Genomic DNA, 24,506 nt, shown 5'->3' with positions numbered 1-24,506 from the left:
GAAGAAATTGCAGGGTTTTGACCGAGTGACTGTGAAGGAATGGCGACATATTTCCAATAGTAAGAAGTTTCACAACACCAGGTTAAAGTCCAGCAGATTTATTTAGTAGCAAAAGCACTAGCTTTCGGAGCGCTGGTTCTTCATCAGGTGAGTGGGAGTTCTATTCACAAACAGGACATATAAAGACACAAACTCAATTTACAAAATAATGGTTGGAATGCGAGTCTAAACAAGTAATCAAGTCTTAAAGGTACAGACAATGTGAGTGGAGAGAGGGTTAAGCACAGGTTAAAGAGATGTGTATTGTCTCCAGCTGGGACAGTTAGTGAGAGTTTACAAGCCCAGGCAAGTCATGGGGGTTACAGATAGTGTGACATGAACCCAAGATCCAGGTTGAGGCCGTCCTCATGTGTGCGTAACTTGGCTATCAGTTTCTGCTCAGTGATTCTGCGTTGTCGTGTGCCAAGAAGGCTGCCTTGGAGAACGCTTACCCGAAGATCAGTAGCTGAATGCCCGTGACCGCTGAAGTGTTCCCCAACAGGAAGAGAACACTCTTGCCTGGTGATTGTCGAGCGGTGTTCATTCATGTGTTGTCATAGCATCAGCATGGTCTCCTCAATGTACCAAGCCTCGGGACATCCTTTCCTGTAGCGTATCAGGTAGACAGCATTGGTTGAGTTGCAAGTGTATGTACCGTGTGCTTTGTGTTCTCACGTGAGATGATGGCACCTGTGTTGATGATCTGGCACGTCTTGCAGAGCTTGCTGTGGCAGGGTTGTGTGGTGTCGTGGTCATGTTGACTTGTCATTGATGAAGATGAACATCTCGCCAAGGCCATCCCCTCACCCCCCACAACATGGTGCCAGTGGTATTAGTTTGAAGACCATAGCAGGAGCTTGGGGATTTTCACAATAACCTCATTGCAGTGTTAGTGAAAACCTACTTGTGACATTAATAAGTAAACTTTAAACTTTAAAAAACTTTAAACACAGACAAGATCTGGTAAAATGCAGAGACTGTATAAAACTCCAGGATGCAGAGGCCAATGAGTACCTGATCTGTGGAATAGATGTTGAGTATGAGCAACAACTGCACTCAGAATAATGCCATGCAGTCAATTTTGAATCAAGATGTCTCCTGGTGCTATTCTTGCACAAAAAGATAAGCATGTGAAACGAGAAAGGTCTGAACTGCAGCCACAAAAAAGGAAGAGAATTATGAAAGAAAAAAGCAGTAGCTACATGAATAAATTTCTCCGCAGAATGGAGAGGTTACATGGCCCCAATAATTGGGACAGTCTGGAAAAGCAGGGAATATCAGGAGGTTGACCACCAACTTCCCAACATGAGTTGGCAGGCCGCAGATATCCTACCTGAACTTAGTCTTTTCAAACAAGCTTTGGAACTATGGGTTTTGGGTTATCTTGATGTGGCGTTGGACTAGGGTAAACACAGTAAGAAGTCTGACAACACCAGGCTTAAGTCCAACCATTCTCCATTCACCTGACGAAGGGGCAAACCCCGAAAGTTTGTGAGTTTACTATCAAATAAATCGGTTGGACTTAAACCTGGTGTTTTCAGACTTCTTTTTGGGTTATCTGTCATGGAACAGTATAAACAAGCAATGAAAATGAAGATAACCATTGGAAATGAGGGGTTGCATAGCGTCTGCATGAGGAGGGTCAGAAGGACACTGTTAAGTTATGGAATATACTGAGGGGTCAGCTTTATGCACACAGGAACCATTGCTTGGAGATGATGACTTGTGGACCCCAGGATCAATTGATCTGTCTCTCTGCGAGTACCACAATAATGGTCAGACCATGAGTTTTTGGAAAAGAAGCTGTCTCTGGATGGATATTAGAGATAGTTTTCGCTTCAACACTGACCGAAGCCTTGCAAAAACACCTTTTGGAGCAAAAGAAAGGTCACAAAAGGAAATGTTGCAGGAGCCAGCACTGTGGTACAGTGATTAGCACTGCTGCTTCACAGCGCAAGGGACCCAGATTCAAGTCCAGCCTTGGATGACTGCCAGTGTGGAGTTTGCACCTTCTCCCCATATCTGCGTGGGTTTCCTCCCACAGTCCAAAGATGTGCAGATTAGGTAGATTTTTTGAATGGACCTGCTTCGCATTAAGCTGATCTTTCTCCACACCCTAGCTACGACTGTAACATTACATTCTGCACTCTCTCCTTTCCTTCTCTATGTATGGTATGCTTTGTCTGTACAGCACGCAAGAAACAATACTTCTCACTGTATACTAATACACGTGACAATAATAAAACAAATCAAGGTTGGCAACAGTAAATTGCCACTTAGTGTTCAAAAATGTGCAGGGTAGGGGGGATTAGCAAGGTAAAGATGTGGGGTTACAGGGACAGGGCCTGGGTAAGATACTCCTTTGGAGAGCCAGTTCAGACTCGATGGGCTGAATGGCCTCCTTCTGCACTATAGGTATTCTATGACAACGTTGTCACACTGCTAAAAGATGGGAGAAAATGCAAAGTCATTGCAGCTGGACAATAACACTTGCAAACGTTAGCTGCAGCTACCAGAATTGGCGCAGTGACCAGAACACAGGAAGCAAACAAGCTGTGTGGAAACGGCAGTCCTCGCCCACTGTGAAGTTATCCTGTGCCACAAAGTCTTTGCAAGTTATGTGGTGTGAAAGGACACCGGGCTCGTCTATGCTGAAAATCTGATTCCTGCAGTGCATTCACAAACAATCAAATAAAAAGCATGTGCAGCACACTGCCAGCAATAACAGGGGATGTGCCAGAGACCCACTAAAGCACAGCAACATGCACAATGTTAGCGGCCAACATACCAGAGTGCAGATACAGAGTGGAAAAATCTGAATGGTGAACAGGCTTTCTGCACAGTGAACCTGAATAGAATCAAACAATTTGAGACTTTTGCTACTATCAGCATCATATGACCCAAGGAAAGTGGCAAACACACTTTCACACAACCAAAGCTGGCAAGGGAACAGATGTGAATATCTCCATAGAATCCGTACAGTGCAGAAGGAGGCCATTCAGCCCATCGAGTCTGCACCAACCACAATCCCATCCAGGTCCTATTCCCTTAACCCTACATATTTACCCTGCCACTCCCCCTGGCACTAGGTCCAATTTAGCCTGGCCAATCAATCTAACCCGCACATCTTTGGGCTGCGGGAGGAAACCGGAGCACTCGGAGGAAACCCACACCAACATGGGAAGAATGTATAAACTCCACACAGATAGTCACTCGAGGTCGGAATTGAACCCGGGTCCCTGGCGCTGAGAGGCAGAGTGCCAACCACTGTGCCACCCTCCCAGACTTCCCAGTCAATCTTCCCAGCCAGAGTCGTGAAGGATATGTATCCGGAAGTTGGAAGTCAATGATATAATCCACGACAGACAAATTGACTGTATACAATGGGCCACCCATTCATTCCACAGGTAGACTGATGCAAATGCAGCGACAGCAAGTCTCCAGGGAGAGCTCAAGCATTTGATTTGGTGGCCACAGTCGGATTAGCAATAGCGGGGTTACCGGCATGTACTGAACTCAATATTGTGACTTTACACCAGATTACCAATATACCAATCGTGGCAGACAAATTGAGTCAGTGCACAACCTAAGAACATAAGAAATAGGAGCAGGAGTAGGCCATCTAGCCCTTTGAGGCTGCCCCGCCATTCAATAAGATCATGGCTGATCTGAAGTGGATCAGTTCCACTTTCCCACTTTCTCCCCATAACCCTTAATTCCCTTGTCTGTCAAAAACCTATCTACCTGTGACTTAAATATATTTCGCGAGGTAGCCTCCACCACTTCAACGGGCAGAGAATTCCAGAGATTCACCACCCTTTGAGTGAAGAAGTTCCTCCTCAACTCCGATCTAAACTGCCCCCGCTTATCTTGAGGCTGTGCCCCCTAGTCCTGCTATCCTTTCTAAGTGGGAAGAATCTCTCTACCTCTAAGCTAACCTACAAGAGATAGAAGCAGACAGTTTTACAGGAAATTTCAGAGGTGATGTTGTGCCACAGCTCAGAGAAGATGCAATTTACGTTGATTGACCTTACTAGAAAGTGCAAGTACACATACAGGAGAAACGAATGACGGATCTTATGGTGTATAATTGCTTTATCTGTCATGTACTCCGCGGGTCAAGGGTAGGCGCGAGGTTTAAAGACTCGTTGTCCGTCTGTCGGTCTGGTCTCGTGCTGACTTGAGCATTAGCACACCAATTGGTGCAGTTTTATCACGCGTGGACTGAGAAAAGGTAGCAGAATCCGGGTGTGCGAACCCAACAACATCCTAGTCTCATGCTGATGAGGTGCCCACACAGTATTCCAAGATCCAAGGAATTAAACCCAAATTCACAGGAGGAATGTTTCTCTCTGAGTTGGATTCTAACATGGACATTGGTGGGCATGGTTGCCAGAAGAATCTCAAGAAATCATAACTCTCAATACTCCATTCAGAAGATACTGCTTCCAGAGATTACCGTTAGGCTTATGTAATGACCAGGTTATGTTCCAGCAGCGCATGGACAGAATTAATCAAAATTACTCTGGATGTGTCTGATTGCCAATGATGTTTTGGTGATGGACAAGAGTGAAGGGCCGTATGGCCAAAATCTACACAATTCGTGAAGGATTCATCTTTAACAATAAGAAATGCCAGGTGAATGTGGGTCAGATGATTTTATTTCCGTTCGATTTATTCAAGTTCCAGGATCCATCCTGACCCAGGCAAGCTCAACATGGCTACTCCCCAGGACAAAAAGGACTTGTATAAAGATGCCTCGAATTTTTCTTGGTGTCCTATATAACCCAACTTTGCTGAAAAAACATCAGCGCTTAGAGAGAATTGAAGGAAAGATGCTTCATAAGTATGGCAGGAGGGCCAACAACATATACTAGAGTTATTGAAAGAGGCAATCAGAACATAGCAATAGGAGTAGGCCATTCAGCCCATTGAGTCTGCTCTGCCAAGCAATACGATCATGGCCGATCAGACACTTCAATGCTTTTTACGCCCTCTATCCCCAGAACCCTTTACATTATCGTTAATCAGCAATCTATCTATTTCCTCTTGAAACATACACAATGACTGAGCTCCCAAAACCCTCTGGCACAGAGAATTCTAAAGATTCAAAACCCTCTCTGCAAAGAAAATTGTCCTTAACTCTGCTCTAGGTGGGCAACATGGTGACACAGTGGTTAGCACTGTTGCCTCACAGAGCCAGGGACCCAGGTTTGATTCCTGACTTGGGTGACTGCCTGTGCGGAGTCTGCATGTTTTCTCCGTGTCTGCGTGGGTTTCCTCCGGGTGCTCCGGATTCATCCCACAGTCCGAAAGATGTGCTGGTTAAGTACATTGGCCATGCTAAATTCTCCCTCAGTGTACCTGAACAGGTGCCGGAGTGTGGCGACTAGGAGATTTTCATAGTGACTTCATTACAGTGATAGTAATAAAATAATACCAATAAGTGGCTTCCGCACATTTTGAAATTGTGCCCCCGGTTGTAGACTTCCCAACAAAGGTAAACATTTTGGCCCTATCAGCCCTGACTATTCCTTGAAGTGTTGCGTAGCCCAAACAATCACGCAAACCAGCCTCCCATCCGTTGACTCTGTCTACACTTCCATTGCAGCCAGCATAATTAAGGACCCCTTGTACCCCGGACATTCTCTCTTCCACCTCTTCCATTGGGAAAAAGATACAAAAATCTGAGATCACGTACCAACCGCCTCAAGAACAGCTTCTTCCCTGCTGCCGTCAGACTTTTGGATGGTCTTACCTCGCATTAAGTTGACTTTTCTCTACACCGTAGCTATGACTCTAACACTACATTCTGCACTCTCTCCTTTCCTTCTCTATAAACTGTAGGCTTTGTCTGTATAAGTGTCTGTATAGTGTTTACAGAATACTGATTAGAATGTGAGTCTTTTACAGCTAATCTGCTATTTAAGTCTTAGCGTTCACAGTAAGTTAATGCATGTAACAATAATAATTGAATCAAATCAAATCAAATCAGGTTTCAATGAGGTCACCTCTTCTTAATCAAAGCTCCAGAGATTACAGGCTCAGTTTGCCCAATCTTGTGTCATAGGACAGCGCCATCCCCGGAAGCAGTCTGGTGAACCTTTGTTGCCTCTCTGGCAATAATATCCTTTCTGAGGGAAGGGGGCCAAAAACTGAGCACAGTACTCCAGGTGGGGTCTGATCAAACTTCTATACAACTGAAGCTAGGCTGCGATGCTTTTGTACTCAAATCTCTTGCAATAAAGATAAGGAACATGCCATTAGCCTCCCTAATACCTTGCTTAACCAGCATTATCAAGAGCAACAATGTACTATGACCTGCGAAAGGAAACAGTCTTAGAGATCAATGCCTCTCAAAGGAGTTGGAAGTGTCCATCGTGCCAACTGCACTTGGCTCCAACAATCTGTCTCAACCACAATCCAATTAATTGTACTTGGAGCATGACACTCAGTTGGGTATGCTGTATCACAAGATTCCACATGTGTCTAGTTGGTAAATGATCATTGTAAAAACTGACCACAAAACATTGGAATGATTTGGTGCAATCCAATGATAAGTGCATCACCCAGACTACAATGATTCCTGATACAATGCGAGAGATGCGGGTTCAATTCCTGGCTTGGTCACCATCTGTGTGGAGTTTACACGTTCTCCCTGTGTTTGTGTGGCTTTCCTCTGGGTGCCCAGGTTTCCACCCACAATCCAAAGATGTGCAAGTTAGGTGGATTGGCCATGCAAAATTGTCCCTTAGTTTTAGGGGGACTAGCTAGGGTAAATGCATGGGGTTGTGGGGATAGGGCCTGGGTGGGGCTGTGGTTGGTGCAGGTCCGATGGGCCAAATGGCCTCCTTCTGCATTGTAGGATTCTACGATCGATAATCATGGTCAAAAATACAGGGACATGGCATTGATTTCTCTTACAAACCGGGTAGCAAAATGGTTACTTCAGATATGCTGGGCAAGTTACAACTCTGAATGAGACGGTGGATGTTTTGCTAAATCTATAAGAAGATACTGAGGTGGAATGTTGATCTGATCAGTCTTGGTCAACAGAAATGCAACCAACTTCAGGAAGAAGCAATAAATAATTCAGGACTGAAAGCATGATGGAGAGTTATTGTAGAAGGCTGGACTGATATGATACAAGAAGTGCCAGACCCCCTCAAATGTTGTTGGAAGTATAGAGATCAAGTAGGTATTTCAGGAGGGGTGACCTTCAAAGGAAAACAGATGGTTGTACCCAATCAGACATATTGTCACAATTACACTGGGGTAGATGGGAACAGAGTGAACCAGATGTCTGGCAACGGAGTTTCTTTATTGACCAGGGATTAACAATACTGAAACACTTATACTCTCTGGAATTTAGAAAAATGAGGGGAGATCTAATTGAGATATACAAGATGATAAAAGATATGGGTAAAGTAGACGAGGAGCGGATGCTTCCTTTTGTGGGGCATTCTAGGATGAGAGGTCATAGTCTTAGGATAAGGGCAGCAAATTTAAAACAGAGTTGAGGAGAAACTACTTCTCCCAAAGGGTTATGAATCCGTGGAATTCACTACCCCAAAGTGCGGTGTATGCTGGGACAGGGAGTAAATTGAATGTGGAGTTAGATAGACTTTTAATTGATAATAGGTTGAAGGGTTACGGGGAGAAAGCAGGAAAATGGGGATGAGGAGCATATCAGCTATGATGGAATGGTGGAGTAGACTCAATGGGCAGAATGGCCTAATTTGGCTTCCATATCTTATGAACTTATGAAATGGTAATGAACATGTGCGACTTGTACCAGAATCACTAACTACATCAAAACAGTGTACCCTCATGAGATTCCATTGTAACCTTGGCTTAAAATCACAATAGATCTATTTACTGTCTGTGGAAATCACTTAGTCCTTGTCACTAATTACTTTTCCAATTTTCCAATCATTTATGGGATACCTCAAGTGCGTTTGTGGTAGACACAATCAATGCAAGATTCAATTTGTTTGATATGCCTGAAGATACCATTTCAGCCAATGGGCCTCAACATAATGACAGGGATGCTAAATGGGGCAAAAACCAGGTGACACTATTCAGATCCAACAGTCTTGCCAAGTAATGGTTCATAACTTTAAGGCATTAATCATTAAGGTGTAGGGAAACAAAACAAGATTACTCCTGTTGCACTTAAACTCAGTACCGTTAGACAGGGGGTTATCGCCAGCGATAGAAGTAACATTCAGAATATAGGTTAAGACAAACTTGCCAGACTATCTCCTGTCCCATATCTCAGAAATACTGGCAAAACTTCTTGCAAAGCAATGGGGGAATGACCAATATGCAAGCGCAGAACTGGCTATACTGCGCGTAGGACAGAAGGTTCATGTCATACATCCTACCCAGGGAACCAGGCCACCTGCAGAAGTGTCCAAAATGTTCTCGATCCTGTGAGGTTATAACACTAAATGGAGCGACATTAAAGAGAAACGGAAGCCAGCTGAGGGAATTGTACAACCATATAATACCAGGTCCACCAATTGTATCGAAAACACTTCTGAGGGTAAACTCAGAGAGTGACATTTTGGAGAGCTGCCTTGAAAACAGCCAACATTCCAATAAGATGCCAATGCACCTGCAAGTCATGAATAGCCGTGTGATAAACCTCGACCTCAGGAAATCACAGCATCACAATATCCAGGAGGGTTAGTAAGTCACCTACATGTTGTACAGATAAATGCAAAATACTGCGGATGCTGGAATCTGAAACAAAAACAGATAAGTGCTGGAAAATTTCAGCAGGTCTGACAGCGTCTGTGGAGAGAGAGTAAAGCCAATACTTCAAGTCTGGATGACCCTCTGTTTGTTCATGTTGTATATGTTACACTGCCTCTTGAACACTCTTAAGCTCTTAAATTCTAAAACAGGGGTCTATCTTTTGAGTAAATAGTTTTCATGACCACCCTCCTCTGTGTGCATTTTCATTCTTAATGTGTGCCATATCATCCTGGGAAAAAAAAATAAGGAAATATACAAATGAGCCAGTAATTAGGTTTTTTTACATACAATCTCTACTGTGCTGAAGGAAGACATTCAACCCATCGACAACAATCCCATTCAGGCCCTATCCCCGTAATCCCACATATTTACCCTACTAATCCTACTAACATACACTTCCCGGGACACGAAGGGGCAATTTAGCACAGCCAATCAACCTAACCTGCACATCTTTGGACCATGGAAGGAAACCAGAGGAAACCCACACAGACATGAGGAGAATGTGCAATCTCCACACAAATAGTGGCCCAAGACGGGAATCGAAACCAGGTCCCTGGAGCTGTGAGGCAGCAGTGCTAACCACTGTGCCAATGTTGTTCATGGGGTGTGGAAGTCCCTGGCCAGTGTTCATTGCCCATTCCTAATTACCTCGAAAAGATAGTGCTAAGCTATCTTCTTGAAAGGTTGCAGTCCATGTGGTTTAGGATTTTGACCCATGTGGCAGTGAAGGAACAGTCATAAATTTCCGAGTCAGGATGGTGTGTGGCTTGAAGGGGAGCTTACAGATTGTGGTGCACCTAAATATCTGCTGCTCTCGTCATTCTAGAGTTTGTAGGTTTAGAAGACACTATTAAAGGAGCTTTGCTGCGTTGCGGGAGTGCATCTTTGTAGGTGGTATCTGCTGCTTGCACTGTACAGCACCATGGAGGGAGTGACTGTTTCGGATGGTGAATGGAGTGTCAGTCAAATATGTTGCTTTGCCCTGGATGGTGTTGAGATTCTTGAGTGTTGCTGGAGCTACACTCATAAAGGCAAGTGGCAAATATTCCATCACATTCCTGACCCGTGCCTTGTCGATGGTGGACAGGCTTTCGGGCCTCAGGAGGGGAGTTAGTCTCCAAACCTCTGATCTGTTCTCGCAGCCACACTATTTATACGCTTGGTTCAATTCAGTTTCTGGCCGATGGTAAAGCCTAGGATGTTGATAGCTAAGATTCAGCAATGCCACTGATTTGAAAGAGGAGATGGTTAGATTGTTCAAGATGGTTATTGCCTGGCACTTGTGTGGCATAAATATTGCTTGCTAGTTATCAATGCAAGCCTGAATGTTGTCTAGGTCTTGCTGCATATGGACACAGAATGCTTCAGTATTTGAGGAGTCCTGCAGAATCCTGCAGAACATTCTTCAATCATCAGCGAATATCCTCACTTCTGACCTCCTGATGGAGGGAAGATCATTGATGAAACAGCTGATTATTGGCCTAGGAAGCTCTGAGGAACTCCTACAGAGATGTCCTGGGATTCAGGTGATTGAAAGCAGATTGTGACTGGCAGCTGGTAGTGGGTTTTGGAGAGACATCTTCCTGAGTAGTGATTACTGAAGCCATAAAGCGGATAAACCTGCCGAACCGTCCTGTAACTTATCTTCAAGTAAATCCCAGAGTGGAAGAGTCAATTACTAGGGGGCTTAGGTTTAAGATGCGATGGCTTCAGTTAATGGCAAGATATCCAGGAGTCTTCCCATCCCAGATTTAATCGGGACAGACACGGGAAAGTGACGGAGCAGTCCAATTGAATTCAAACCCCCACCATCACCACCAAAGGTGCCTCAGGGATGATGTGGAGTTGCCGGCATTGGACTGGGGTGGGCACAGTAAGTAGTCTTACAACACCAGGTTAAAATCCAACAGGTTTATTTGTTAACATGAGCTTTCGGAGCATTGCCCCGTTAACTTTCCTGATGAAGGGCAGCACAGTAGCACAGTGGTTAGCACTGCTGCTTTACAGCTCCAGGGTCCTGGGTTCGATTCCCGGCTCGGGTCATTGTCAGTGTGGAGTTTGCACATTCTCCTCGTGTCTGCGTGGGTTTCCTCCGGGTGCTCCGGTTTCCTCCCACAGTCCAAAGATGTGCGGGTTAGGTTGATTGACCATGCTAAGAAATTGCCCCTTAGTGTCCAGGGATGCGTAGGTTCGAGAGATTAGTGGGTATAATATGTAGGGATATGGGGGTAGGGCCTGGGTGGGATTGTGTCCGATGCAGACTCGATGGGCTGAAGGGCCTCTTTCTGCATTGTAGGGTTCTATGATTCTATGAAGGGGGAAAGCTCATGCTTCCAAATAAACTTGTTGGACTTTAACCTGGTGTTGTAAGACTACTTACTGTACCTCAGAGACAGGTGTTAAATTCCATCTGCGGAACAACCAGAGAAGCTGGGATTGTTCCCCATTAAGCAGAGAGTGTCCAAGGGAGGTTTAATAAATTATGAGATATTCTGACAGAGTAGATAAGGAAAAACTCTTCCATTAGCAACTAATCATTAACCAAAAGATAAAATTTGGAGAAGCAGGGGAAAGATAAGGGAAAAAGGTCTTACTCAGCAAATAATTATTATCCAGAATGTACTACCTGAAAGTGGATCATAAAATCCCTACAGTGCAGAAGTAAGGTATTCAGCCCATTAGGCCTGCACTGACAGCAATCTCACCCAAACTTTATCGCTGTAACCCCATGTATTGACTTTACCAGTTGCCCTGACACTAAGGGGCAATTTAGCATGGCAAATCCACCTCACCCACCCATCTTTGGACTTTGGGAGGAAACCAGAGCCCCCGGAGGAAACCCACGCAGACATAGGGACAATCTACAAATTCCACATAGACAGTCATTCAAGGCTGGAATTGAACCCGGGTCCCTCGCATTATGAGGCAGCAGTCCTAACCGTTGTGTTACCGTGTCACTCTTTGATCTTGGGGAGGCAGTGACATAGTGTTGTTGTTATTGGACTAGTAATCCAGAGACTCAGGATGATGTTCTGGGGACCTGGGTTCGTGGAACTTGAATTCAATAAAAATCTGGAATTAAAAGTCTAATGATGACCAAGAAACCATTGCCGATTGACGTAAAAATTCTGGTTGACTGATATCCTTTAGAGAAGGAAATCTGTCGTCCTTACTCGGTTTGACCCACAAGTGATTCCAGACTCGTGGCAATGCCCTTAAATGCCCTCAGGATTGGGGATTATGTGCTGGCCCAGCCAATGACACCCGCTAGCTATGAATCAATTAAAAAAAAACTAGAAAATAAAAAAAAATTGCAGTGTTATGGGGAAAAGAACAGGGGATTGGAATTAATTGGATTGCACTTTCAAAGAGCTGGCACAGACATGTTGGGCTGAATGGCCTCCCTCTGTGTGATTGTACGCTTCTATATTTAACAGATGCAGATGGGGAAAGCGTCAGAACATGTGTCATATTTTCCCATACTAACTGCATTCCATCCGAGCAGTTAATTATTTTACAAAAAAAATGTAAAATAATCTATCCCGATTGATTCCAAGTGGCTTTGAGCCATTAGGATAGAATTTCCAACTGGCAGGCTATTAGCAAGGGATTACCTTTCAAAAAACATTCCCTAGGCAGGAGTTTAAAAGGGGGAAGACGACCATCTGTCTTTAACATGTTGAGAGGCTATTAGCTTAGCTGCTTTAAAGAAGAAAGAACTTATTCTGTCTTTCAAACCCTCAGGATGTCCCAAAGTGGTCTCCAGCCAATGAAGTACATTTGAAGTGTCATTATTGTTGTAATGTGGGAAACATTGCAGCCAATTTCCTCAGCAAACTGCAGTGCCACAAATGAGCTTCTATCTGTTTTGAATGTTGCTTCAGGGATGAATATTGGCCAGCATTGCAGTGAGAACTGCCCTCTTCTTTTTCGAGTACTGCTGCCAGATCTTATATAACCATTCACAGGAGAGGGATGGAGGTGGCGCAGGATTTTCCCGTCATGATTTACCCAAAGCCGGAAAATCTGGTCAATGGAGGGGTCCGTGTCCCACCCACTACCATTCCTGGTGGCCGATGGGATGGGAAAATTCTGCCCATGACCTCAGTTTGAAAGTCAGCACCTCCGACTGTGCAGCACTCCCTTAGCAGTGTGCCGAAATGCCAGCCTGGATTATAGGCTCAAGTGTCTGTAGTGTCATTTGAAGCTGCCACCTTCCAACTCGGAGTGCTAGCCATTGAGCTGTGGCTCACACTTAATGGTATGTGAGGTACTAGCAATAAAAACTGAGGCAATTCAGTGAGGGGAATAGCCCGCTCCTGCTCCTACATAAAGACCAAACTTCCTCTCCTTATTCTGCCAAGATCTTGGGAAAAGAAGGTATGATGGGCATGGAATGGATAGGCATTGTAGATTTTTTTTTGTTTGTGGGCTATAGGCGTCACTGGCTGGGCCAGCATTTACTGCCCATCCCTGAGGGCATTGAAGGGTCAACCACATTGCTTTGGATATGGAGTCATATATAGGCCAGAGCAGGGAAGAAAGGCAGATTTGCTTCCCTCAAGGGCAGCACAGTGGCACAGTGGTTGGCAGTGCTGCCTCACAGTGCCAGAGACACAGGTTCAATTCTGGCCTCGGGTCTGTGTGGAATTTGCACATTCTCCCTGTGTCTGTGTGGGTTTTCTCTGGGTGCTCCGGTTTCCTCCACATTCCAAAGATGCGCGGGTTATGTTGATTAGCCATGCTAAAAAAATTGCCCTTTAGTGTCCTCAGATGTGTAGGTTAGAAGGATTAGCAGGTTAAAATATGTGGGGATATGGGGGTAAGAATGTGATTGGTGCAGACTTAATGGGCCAAATGGCCTTTTTCTGTACTGTATGGTTCTATGATTCTTCTATGTACTGAAGGGATTCTATGAACATTAGTAAATCTCTGTTACTAGGGGGCATAACTATAAGGTTCATGGTGGGAAATATAGGAGGGATGTCTAGGCAGATTCTTTACTCAGAGAGTGGTTGGAGTGTGGAATAGATTGCCTGCTGTGATAGCGGAGTTGGACACTTTAGGAACTTTCAAGCAGTTATTGGATAGGCACATGGAGCACACCAGAATTATAGGGAAAGGGATAGCTTGAGCTTGGGATTGGACATAGCCCAGCACAACATTGAGGGCCAAAGGGCCTGTACTGCGCTGTAATGTTCTAGATGGGTTTTTAGTGACAATTGTCAATGCTTTCAGGTTTATCATTAGACTTTTAATTCCAAATATTTATTGACTTCAAATTCCACCATCTGCTATGGTGGGATTTGAACTGGGATCCTCAGAGCATTACCCTGGGTCTCTGGATTAATCAGCCAGTGACAATACCACTTTGCCATCTCCACTGTTGATCAGGAGCCAAAACATTCCTGTGAAAGATTAAGTGGTCAGGGCAGAGTCCATGTTCAGGCAGTAAATGAGTTATTGCGTCACACGATCATTCTTCTTTTATACTTCATGCTCTTATCACCATACAATTAGTCAGCACTGTACAAGTGCTACTGTAATAGACTGACCTTTGAACCCTAGGTCTCTATCCTTCTATTCATGAAGCAGAAATCCTCTTTGTATGCACTTACCAAAGCAATTTGACTAAAGATAATGGGACACATTTAACTTCATTAGTCACGAGTAAGCAATATTCTGAAACAGCCTGGAATTAGACCTGTTTTTACAAGTCTCATTTATTTTATCTGTGTTCTTCTCTGTTGCCTCCATCTTTATGAACATTCATGCAGCGAAGATTGTAATCTCATTCCTTCGGTTTATTGACCCAAGGTTAGTGTTTTATCTTGTGTTTTCAAAGTCACTGGGCGGAAAATTGTTCCAACAAAAGGAGCTATCAATTGGATCACCCATGCATAATGACCATTAACTCTCCCATTGTAACCAAATATAAACAAGAGCTGCCATTTGGTCCACTGGCAATGCCAGGCTCCTCCCGTTTTATTTCATCTAATCCTGTTAACACACTCTTCTATAATTTCTTTTCCCTCGTGAATTCATTTGATTTCCCCTCAAATGCATCTACGCTATTTGCCTTAACAATTTAATGTATTAGCATTTTCCATTTTGTAACCATTTCCTGAGCATAGATGTCTTTTTCCTAAATTCCTTACTGGATTTATTAGTGAGTATCCAACAAGTTTTGAACTTGCCCCTTCCCCAGCCCACTTCTCCAACTCCCCAAGTAAAAACATTTTCTCCACACCATGCCAGGGTGGCACGGTAGCACAGTGGTTAGCACTGCTGCTTCACAGCTCCAGCGACCTGGGTTCAATCCCTGGCTCGGGTCACTGCCTGTGTGGCGTTTGCATGTTCTCCTCGTGTCTGTGTGGGTTTCCTCCGGGTGCTCCGGTTTCCTCCCACAGTCCAAAGATGTGTGGGATAGGTTGATTGGCCATGCTAAAATTTGCCCTTTAGTGTCCTGGGATGTGTAGGTTAGAGGGATTTAGTGGGTAAATGTATTGGGATATTGGGATAGGGCCTGGGTGGGATTGTGGTTGATGTGGACTAGGTGGGCTGAAGGGCCTCTTTCTGCACTGTAAGATTCTATGTTCTATCTCCCCAATCAATCTCTTTGTAGATTTCTACAGTTTTCTTACAGATTTCTCAGTTCTAAGGAAACAGCCTGTTCAGTTTTTCCTGATGGTTATATCCTCTCAGTTCACATATCTTTGTAAATCTGGTTTTTCTTCTCTCACATTTGCCAGGACTTTTATTTCCATTTTATAATATGGAAATAAGAACTGCACACAGACAACTTTGAAAGTGAGAAAATGGGTTCTCTACCAGCCTAAGCCCATGAAGCTTGCAAGAGCAACAAATGCATGGGGATCTCACTTGCTCCTAATTCCCTTCCGAGTGACATCCGGAAATTCTGTCATTCCGGGCACTGAAGTGCCAGCCTGGATCATGTCCCCAATCTCAACTGAATCAGAATTGTAGAATGCTAGAATCCCTGCAGTACAGAAGGAGGCCATTTGGTCCATCGAGCTGGCACAGACAACAATCCCACCCAGGCCCTATCCTCGACACCTCACGTATTTACCCTGCTAGTCCCGCTGACACTAAGGGGCAATTTAGCACGGCCAATCAACCTAACCCGCACATCTTTGGACTTTGCGAGGAAACTTGAGCGCTTGGAAGAAACCTAAGCACCCGGAAGAAACCCACGCAAACATGGGGAGAACGTGCAGACTCCACACAGGCAGTCACCCAAAGCCGGAACTGAACCCAGGTCCCCAGTGCTGTGAGGCAGCAGTGCTAACCACTGTGCCATCGTGATTGGCTCTAGAATCCTCAGCCTTTGGACTCAGATTGCCACTGAGCCATGGCTGAAGCCTAACAGGATGGGTGGCACAGTGGCAGAATGGTTAGCGTTACTGTCTCACAGCGTCCCTGACCCAGATTCGATTCCTAGCTTGGGTGACTGTGTGGAGTTCTCCCTGTATCTGAGTGGGTTTTCTCCAGTGCTCCAATTTCGTCCCAGGCTCCAAAGATGTGTAGGTTAGTGGATTAACAGGGAAAATACGTGGGGTTATGGGGATAGAGCCTTGATGGAGTCAATATCCCGAATAGTCTCCTGCACTATAGGGATTCCATGATTCTTAAATATTATGGGATAAATATGGAGCATGCTCAGTGCATGGAAGTACCTGTTCCTTTTTCCTACATGTGGACTGTACTAATGGTCACCAAAGCAGACAGTGGGAGAACTTACCCACACAGATGACAGTGGGATAGGAAGGCAGCCAGCAAGAACTCTCAAAGTTAATTAGGTATAAACAATAATCATTAGCCTTGCCAGTAATGCCTACATCTGTTCAATGAGTAAACAAGTTGAAACGATGAGGAATGGGGAACTGCAACACTCCCATGATAACCCAATAATATAACGTAAACAGTCATTTCCAACGATTTATTCAGCCCAAATATTTACTTCTGAAGACTCCTATTGGAATTGAAACATTAACTCTGTTTCTGTCACCACAGATGGCACCAAATCTGCTGAACTTTCCCAGCAGTTTCTACTTTTATACCAAAGATTTGCCTGTTTATTTCTACATTGTAAGTGACTATGTTTCAAAGTCACTTTGACTATGTCACAAGTGACTTGTGACATCATGGCGAGGGCCATTCATGCACCATGGAAAGCATTCTTTCTGGTTGTATCACAGCTTGGTATGGGCTCCTGCTCTGCCCCAGATCGCAAGAAACTACAAAGGGTCGTGAATGAAGCCCAATCCATCACTCAGACCAGCCTCCCATCCATTGACTCTGTCTACACTTCCCTCTGTCGTGGAAAAGCAGCCAGCATAATCAAGGACCCCGGACATTCCCCCTTCCACCTTCCTCCGTCAGGAAAAAAATACAAAAATCTGAGGTCACATACCAACCAAATCAAAAACAGCTTCTTCCCTGCTGCTGTCAGACTTTTGAATGGACCTACCTTGCATTAAGTTGATCTTTCTCTACACTCTAGCTATGACTGTAACAGTACAGACTCAACCCTGTTCCCATTGCAATGAGGCAACAGAAGACTAAGGAAGTTTGGCATGTCAGCTACGACTCTCACCACCTTTTACAGATACCCCATAGAAAGTATTCTTTCTGCTTGTATCACAGCTTGGTATGGCTCCTGCTCTGCCCAAGACCGCAAGAAACTACAATAAGTTGTGAATGAAGCCCAATCCATCACACAAACCAGCCTCCCATCCATTGTCTACATTTCCCACTGTCTTGGCAAAGCAACCAGCATAATTAAGGACCCCACCCATCTCAGAAGTTCTCTCTTCCACTTCCTTCCATCGGGAAAAAGATACAAAACTCTCAGGTCACGTACCAACCGACTCAAGAACAGCTTCTTCCCTGCTGGCAGCAGACTTTGATTGTCCTTTTGCTGTGAAAATATTTTGGTGTGATGACAATAATCTCTCCCTCAATGTCAGTAAAACAAAGGAGATAATCATCCACTTCAGGAAACATAGTGGAGACATGCCTCCGTCTACATCAAAGATGGTGAAAAGAAGATGATGGAGAGCTTCAAGCTTCTGGGGCTGGAACTCTACCATCTCACCTGCCATGGAATCGGCACGGACGAGGGTTTGACAATGGAAATCTCCTCAGGCACGTATTTCCAGCCTTTTCCAAGCAAGGCTGTAAAATTCCACCCTAGATCACCAAAAATCTGTCCTGGTCCCTCCACGCAGTTAAGAAAGTCCACCAACGCCTCTACTTTCTCAGAAGGCTAAGGAAATTCAACATGTCCACTATGACTCACCAATTTTTACAGATGCACCATAGAAAGCAACCTTTCCCGATGCATCATAGCTCCTGCTCTGACCAAGGCTGCAAGAACTGGCAAAGAGTTGTGAATGCAGCCCAATCCATCATGCAAACCAGCTTCTTACCCATTGATTTCCATCTATTACTGCCTCAGAAAAACAGCTGGCAAAATCAAGGACCCCATGCAACCCAGACATAATCTCTTCAACCTTCTTCCATTGAGAAAAAGATACAAAAGCCTGAGATCACATACCAACCGACTCAAGAACAGATTCTTGTCTGCTGCCATTAGAGTTTTGAATGGTCCTATCACACATTAAGCTGATCTTTCTCTTCACCCTATCGGTAACCGCAACACTACATTCTGCACCCTCTGCTTTTCTTCTCTCTTGTGTGCTCAAGAAATGATATCCTTTGTCTGAATAGCTGGCAGGAAACAATACTTTTCACTGTTCACTAATACATGTGACAATAATAAATCAAATCAATTCAACGCAAATGGCTCCCAAAAATTGTTTAAGACTGTCCAAACTGATTAGATCTTTAAAAACATGGGCTGACCTTTCAAGATAACTTCCAATTCATCCCTCAGAATGTCAAAGGTGCTGTATCGGGAGCTGGTCTCGGGAATCACATGCTTCTTCAGCCATCCTCCACAGGCGTACTGATAAAAGTTGTTGCAAGGCTCAGCTGTTTGGTCCATATTCCCAATGATACGGGCAGCTGAAAAGGGAAGTAAAGAAAGGTTTTAAAGAAAGATGACTTTTCCATGAAGACTGGGCAGTGTGTAACACTGACTAGACTCAGGGTTCCTTTGTCTGCTAGGTGCAGCTACAAAATAAATCATTTATTCCTCTTTTTTTATGGCTGTGATGTTAAATGCCTTTCTCTCTCATGGGGCATTATTTCGAAGAAGAGCAAGGGAGTTATGTTCAGGGCCTTGGTCAATATTCGTCCCTCAATCAACATCTTATAAAACAGATTACCTGGTTATTATCTCATAGATCAGAGGCTTACAGATGCCCACATGCAGAAGAAGCCATTCAGTTCATTAGGTCTGCACTGACTCTGACGGAATATCTTACCCATGTGCTCTCCCCTGCCCTATCACTGTACCATCCATCGAGCCCTCACATCTTAGAACACGAAGGGTCAGATTAGCATGGCCAATCCACCTAACTCATACATCTTTGGGCTTTAGGAGGAAACCAGAGCACCCCGACGAAACCCACACAGACATGGAGAGAATGGGCAAACTCCACACAGACAGTCACCCAAGATCGGAATTGAATCCAGGTCCCGGGGGCTATCAGCCAGCAGTGCTAGCCACTGTGTCGTCCCAATTTCTGGAATCTTGCTGTGTACAAATTGGTTGCTTGCGTTTCCTACATCACAACAGTGACTATACTTCAAAAAGTGCTGTACAGCACTTTTGGGGCAGCCATGATTATGAAAGGCACCACCAGAAGGACGTGGAGGCTTTGGAGGGAGTAGAGAAAAGGTTTACCAGGATGTTATTAGCTATGAGGAGAGATTGGATAAACTGGGATTGTTCTCCCTGGAAAGACAGAGGCTGAGGGGTGACCTGATTGAAGTTTATGAAATTATGAGGGCTATAGATAGGGTGAACAGTTGGAAGCTTTTTCCCAGGGCAGAAATGACAATACAAGGGGACACAAGTTTAAGGTAAAGGGAGGAAAGGCTGACTGGAGATGTGCGGGGGATGTTTTTCACACAGAGGGTGGTGGGGGTGTGGAATGAGCTGCCAAGTGAGATGATTGAGGCAGACATGTTAACGACATTTAAGGCTTATCATGATAGAAACATGAACAGACAGGGAATAAAGGAATACAGTTGATTGGTCTAGATAGAAAATCATGATAGGCACAGGAGGGCCCTGTGCTGAACAGTTCTTTGTTCCTTGTTCTGTTCTATAAATGTAAATCCCTTTGTTTTACAAAATGTGCTTGATTTTGCTAAAGTACATAATACCTATCGGAAAGAGGGAACAGAACGCCTCAAGTCTGTTCCATGATTCAATTCGACTTGTGATCCATATCTTAACTCCATTTAAACTAGTTGGTCTCAATACCCTTCATACTCTTGCCTGAACAAAAGCCATATCAAGCCATAGATTTGAAATATTTAACTGACCCCCAGCCTCAACACCTCAATGTTACAACAAGCAGAAGGGACAATTTTACTGGCTCCATGGCAATGGGACTGAAGGCGTGTGGGCCAGTAAAGTGGGAAGTATCCCTGATGCGCTAAATCCCCAAAGTTGCTCCACCAACGTTCATAGTTCCCAGATGTGGGAGGGCTGACAGATCAACAGTAAACTGACAACTGGGGGAGATAATTGAAGCTATGAGTCAGTCAACTGATGGTGGCTTTTCTCGCAAGTTGGATTTTTTGCTTGGCTAACTCGGGGCATGTCCAACCCATGGCCCATCGACTAGATGCGGACCCCACAGCCCCTTTATCGTAGCCCCCGGAGATTTTGTACACAATAATAGGGTGAGCCTAGCAGCAGCAAATGTGGCAGGAGGATATCTGTTCTGGAAGAGCAGCAAACACCAGCAGAGGGTGTGTGTGGAGGAGGGAAGAGAATGCATTTCAGGTTAGAGGATAAAGCTGGGGATGGGAGGATGAAAAAGAAAGATGCTTGGCGGGGGGGCTCCTGGAGCATGGTGACTTTTTGCAAGCTGTGCCCAGCATACCTTCCAATTCTATCTTTTACTCTCGTTCTATGCTGATAAAACTTTATTCTAACTCTTTTAAACTATAGTTAAGAAAGCCCACCAACATTGCTACTTTCTCAGAAGACTAAGGAAACTTGACATGTCAGCTATGACTCTCAGCAACTTTTACAGATGCACCAGAGACAGCATTCTGTATCATAGCTTGGGATGGCTCCTGCTCTGCCCAAAACCACAAGAAACTACAAAATGAATGTAGCCCAGTCCATCACGCAAACCAGTCTCCCATCCATTAACTCTGTCTTCAAATCGCACTGCCTTGGAAAAGCAGCCAGCATAATTAAGGACCCCACACCCCCCGATATTCTCTCTTCCACCTTCTTCCATTGGGAAAAAGCTTCAAAAGTCTGACATCACGTAACATCTGACTCAAAAGCTGCTTCTTCCCTGTTGCCACCAGACTTTTGAACAGACAGGTAATGGGGGAGGGAGGCTGATAGGCTCCTAGGTGGTGGATTGGGGGGGTGGGGTAATGTCTAGACATGTCCCTTGTGCCTGCAGAGAACAGCCCCTGCATATGAACATATAGCTTCCAGCAAGCAATGACACTGTGCTTTGACTTGTTTTCTCCCAACTAACTTGGGGATTTTACCTGGCGTTTGACATTGTGCTTGATAAAATGAAGGGAAATGGACTGATAGACATATTAAAAACATTTTACACTTCAAAGTGTTCAAAGTGTTCTTACCTGCTTCTACACACGATGGTGTTGTACATGTTTCCTCTGGGGAGAAAGAAAAGAAAAATACTGATGAACAATCACATAATTCAACAGCATGATATTAGACTGCACAAGCTTTATTACCTACTCTCCAGTTATCCACGGTCATTTCACTGAGATTCCACTCTCAGTAGATGACCTCCTCTAAGACCAAATTCAACCTCACAGACCAATTTATAAGGAGTAAATTCAACTCATTTCATTAGTTTTATTCTTGTCCCCAGTGCTGTGTCAATGTGGTGTAGTTACACCTATGGAGCTGTTAGGGTGCGAGTTACTATGTAGTAAAACATATAAGGTTTCCTCATTCTCACTCTTCTAAATATTACGTTGGACCTACAAATTTTAGAAATACTTTCACTGGAATTCAGACGAATGAAGGGGGCATTTCATTTGGACTGAGAAATTCTAACAAGACTGGACAGGGTAGATGCAGGAAGGATGTTCTCGATGGTAGAGGAGTCCAGAATCAGGGTGAGAGTCTGAGGATACAGGATAGACCATTTAGGATGGAGATGAGGAGACATTTCTTCACCCAAAGAGTGGTGAGCCTGTAGAATTCATTACCACAGGAAGTAGTTGATGCCAAAACATTGAATGTATTCAAGAGGCAGTTAGATATAGCACTCGGGACGAACGGGTTCAAAGGTTATGAGGAGAAAGCAGGAGTAGGCTATTGAGTTGGAAGATCAGCCATGATTGTGATGAATGGTGGAGCAGGCTCGAATGGCCTCTCCCTGCTCCTATCTTCTATATTCCTGTATTTCTATATTATTACCTGGTATTCAATGTTGTCACATGGCCAGGGCTAGGTTGTCAAGTTGAGTTTGATTATAGGAGGTTTCATTATATCTTCATCTTGCTCCCATTACTGACTATCCAACATGTCAATCTCACAGCACATCACCTTCCCAAGCCAATTGGAAAACGAATAGACCCTTAAACGCCAAACTGAAGGATTACTGTCCCCTCCCAACCATATATTAGTTAACAAATGCTTGTTTGAAGAAAGGGAAGAAAAAAACACCATTTTCTACAGCCTCTAAAATTTTTCTCTGGGATTTTGTTTGAGATAGTGCCCTGGAAATTATTCTTCAAGTTTTGGAAACCATCCTGGAGCTTTGACAAACCTAGAGAGGGCCCAACAGCTGCTGCCAGTAGTGCAAAGCGCTTACATTGGCTTAGAGACATTCAAATCCAAATTCTCCAGATGATGGTCACTGTTCTACATGTCCCAAGAGGCCTGTGTATTGTTTGCCAGATTATAAAGAAGCCAATGATATGTTGGCCTTCATTGCAAGAGGTTGCGAGTATACCTTGTTGTTGCAATTATACAGGGGTCTTTGTGAGTCCACATATAGAGTATTGCGTGCAGTTTTGGTCTCCTTTTCTGAGGAAGGATGTTCTTGCTCTCGAGGGAGTGCAGCAAAGGTTTATGAAGCTGATTCCGGGGATGGCGGGATTGATGTATGAGGAGAGATGGACTAGGTTAGGATTGTTTTCACTGGAATTCAGATAAATGAGGGGAGATCTCACAGAGACTTATAAAATTCTAACAGGACTAGACAGCATAGATGCAGGGAGGATGTTCCCGATGGTGGGAGTGTCCAGAACCAGAGACCACAGTCTAAGATTTAGGGTAGACCATTTAGGATGGAGGTGAAGAGACATTTCTTCACCCAAAGAGTGGTGAGTCTGTGGAACTCATTACCACAGGAAGTAGTTCAATGCCAAAACATTGAATGTTCAAGAGGCAGCTAGATATAGCAATTGGGGCAAATGGTTCAGGGTACAGGATTCTGCAAGGCCTGGAAACAGTGGATGTGGAGAGGATGTTTCCACTTGTAGGAAAAACTAGAACCAGAGAGCACAACCTCAGGCTAAAGGGACGATCCTTTAAAACAGAGATGAGGAGGAATTTCTTCAGCCAGAGAGTGGTGAATTTGCGGAACTCTTTACCGCAGAAGGCTATGGAGGCCAGGTCACTGTGTGCCTTTAAGATAGAGATAGATAGGTTCTTGATTAATAAGGGGATCAGGGGTTATGGGGAAAAGGTAGGAGAATGGGGGTGAGAAAAATATCAGCCATGATTGAATGGCAGAGCAGACTCGATGGGCCAAGTGGCCTAATTCTACTCCTATGTCTTATAGTCTTATGGATTAAAGGTTATGGTTGGACGGTCAGCCATGATCGTGATGAATGACGGAGCAAACTCGAAGGGCTAAATGGCCTCCTCCTGCTCCTATCTTCTATGTTTCTGTGTTTCTATCTTAGATGGTTTCAGCTGTGTAGCTCTCGCTGAAAAGTTCTCGATGTAAACTGGACCAATGAATGAGTCCAGATTGTAATTTTGCCGAGTTCCCTCCAATTTAGCAACAACTCGAATGCCAGAGGTGTGGGTTCAATCTTGCTTCCATCCCTCACACAGTGTTACTGATGTGATGACGATAGAAACTACTTTGTTGTTGCTAAGCAAAAACTCCGCAGCAAAGGGCTACCAGACACAAGGGCAGAAATGGGGGAGAACAATGTAAATGGATTTAACAATGTTACGTATAAGATACTGAATTTTGGGAAAAGAGTGGCGTGTACATCATTAATCTCTAATGGGAAATGGATTCATGCTTGACCAAAAAAAATGGGAATTGAGGAGCTGAGAGATTGAGCAAATGCGCCAAAAGAATAATATGCAATTGAGCAAGAAAAAGCGAAGAGTTACTGAAGATTCCTGCACCCCTTACTAAACCTTTAGTACCAAATAGACCAGTGAAACGGGGAGACTCACGGTCGATGAAATTTAACAGAGAATTGTGAAGTGATGCATGTTTCTGAAGAACGAGGAGAGGTAATATTGGCTAACTGTTTAAAAAAAAACATGTTTATTTATTAGTGTCACA

General features: G+C 44.3%; 1 protein-coding gene across 4 annotated transcripts in view; it reads right to left on the bottom strand.

Annotated features, from left to right (window-relative positions):
- LOC145341139 (neprilysin-like) overlaps nt 1-24,506 on the bottom strand; it is a 216,495-nt gene that overhangs the window by 159,120 nt on the left and 32,869 nt on the right. For all 4 annotated transcript variants that reach the window (XM_080186028.1, XM_080186027.1, XM_080186029.1 and 1 more), the window contains exons 3-4: nt 21,577-21,612; nt 18,691-18,852 (exon numbers count right to left, since the gene is read on the bottom strand). In XM_080186028.1, coding sequence (XP_080042154.1) covers nt 18,691-18,852; nt 21,577-21,612 — 198 coding nt within the window. The remainder of the gene's footprint in view (nt 1-18,690; nt 18,853-21,576; nt 21,613-24,506) is intronic.

This window comes from Carcharhinus amblyrhynchos, chromosome 3 (assembly GCF_965287045.1).
Source record: "Carcharhinus amblyrhynchos chromosome 3, sCarAmb.v2.hapA, whole genome shotgun sequence".
NCBI classification, from domain to species: Eukaryota; Metazoa; Chordata; class Chondrichthyes; order Carcharhiniformes; family Carcharhinidae; genus Carcharhinus; species Carcharhinus amblyrhynchos.
The sequence above is the reverse complement of the archived record's forward strand: the minus strand, read 5'-3'. Positions and strand labels throughout refer to the sequence as shown.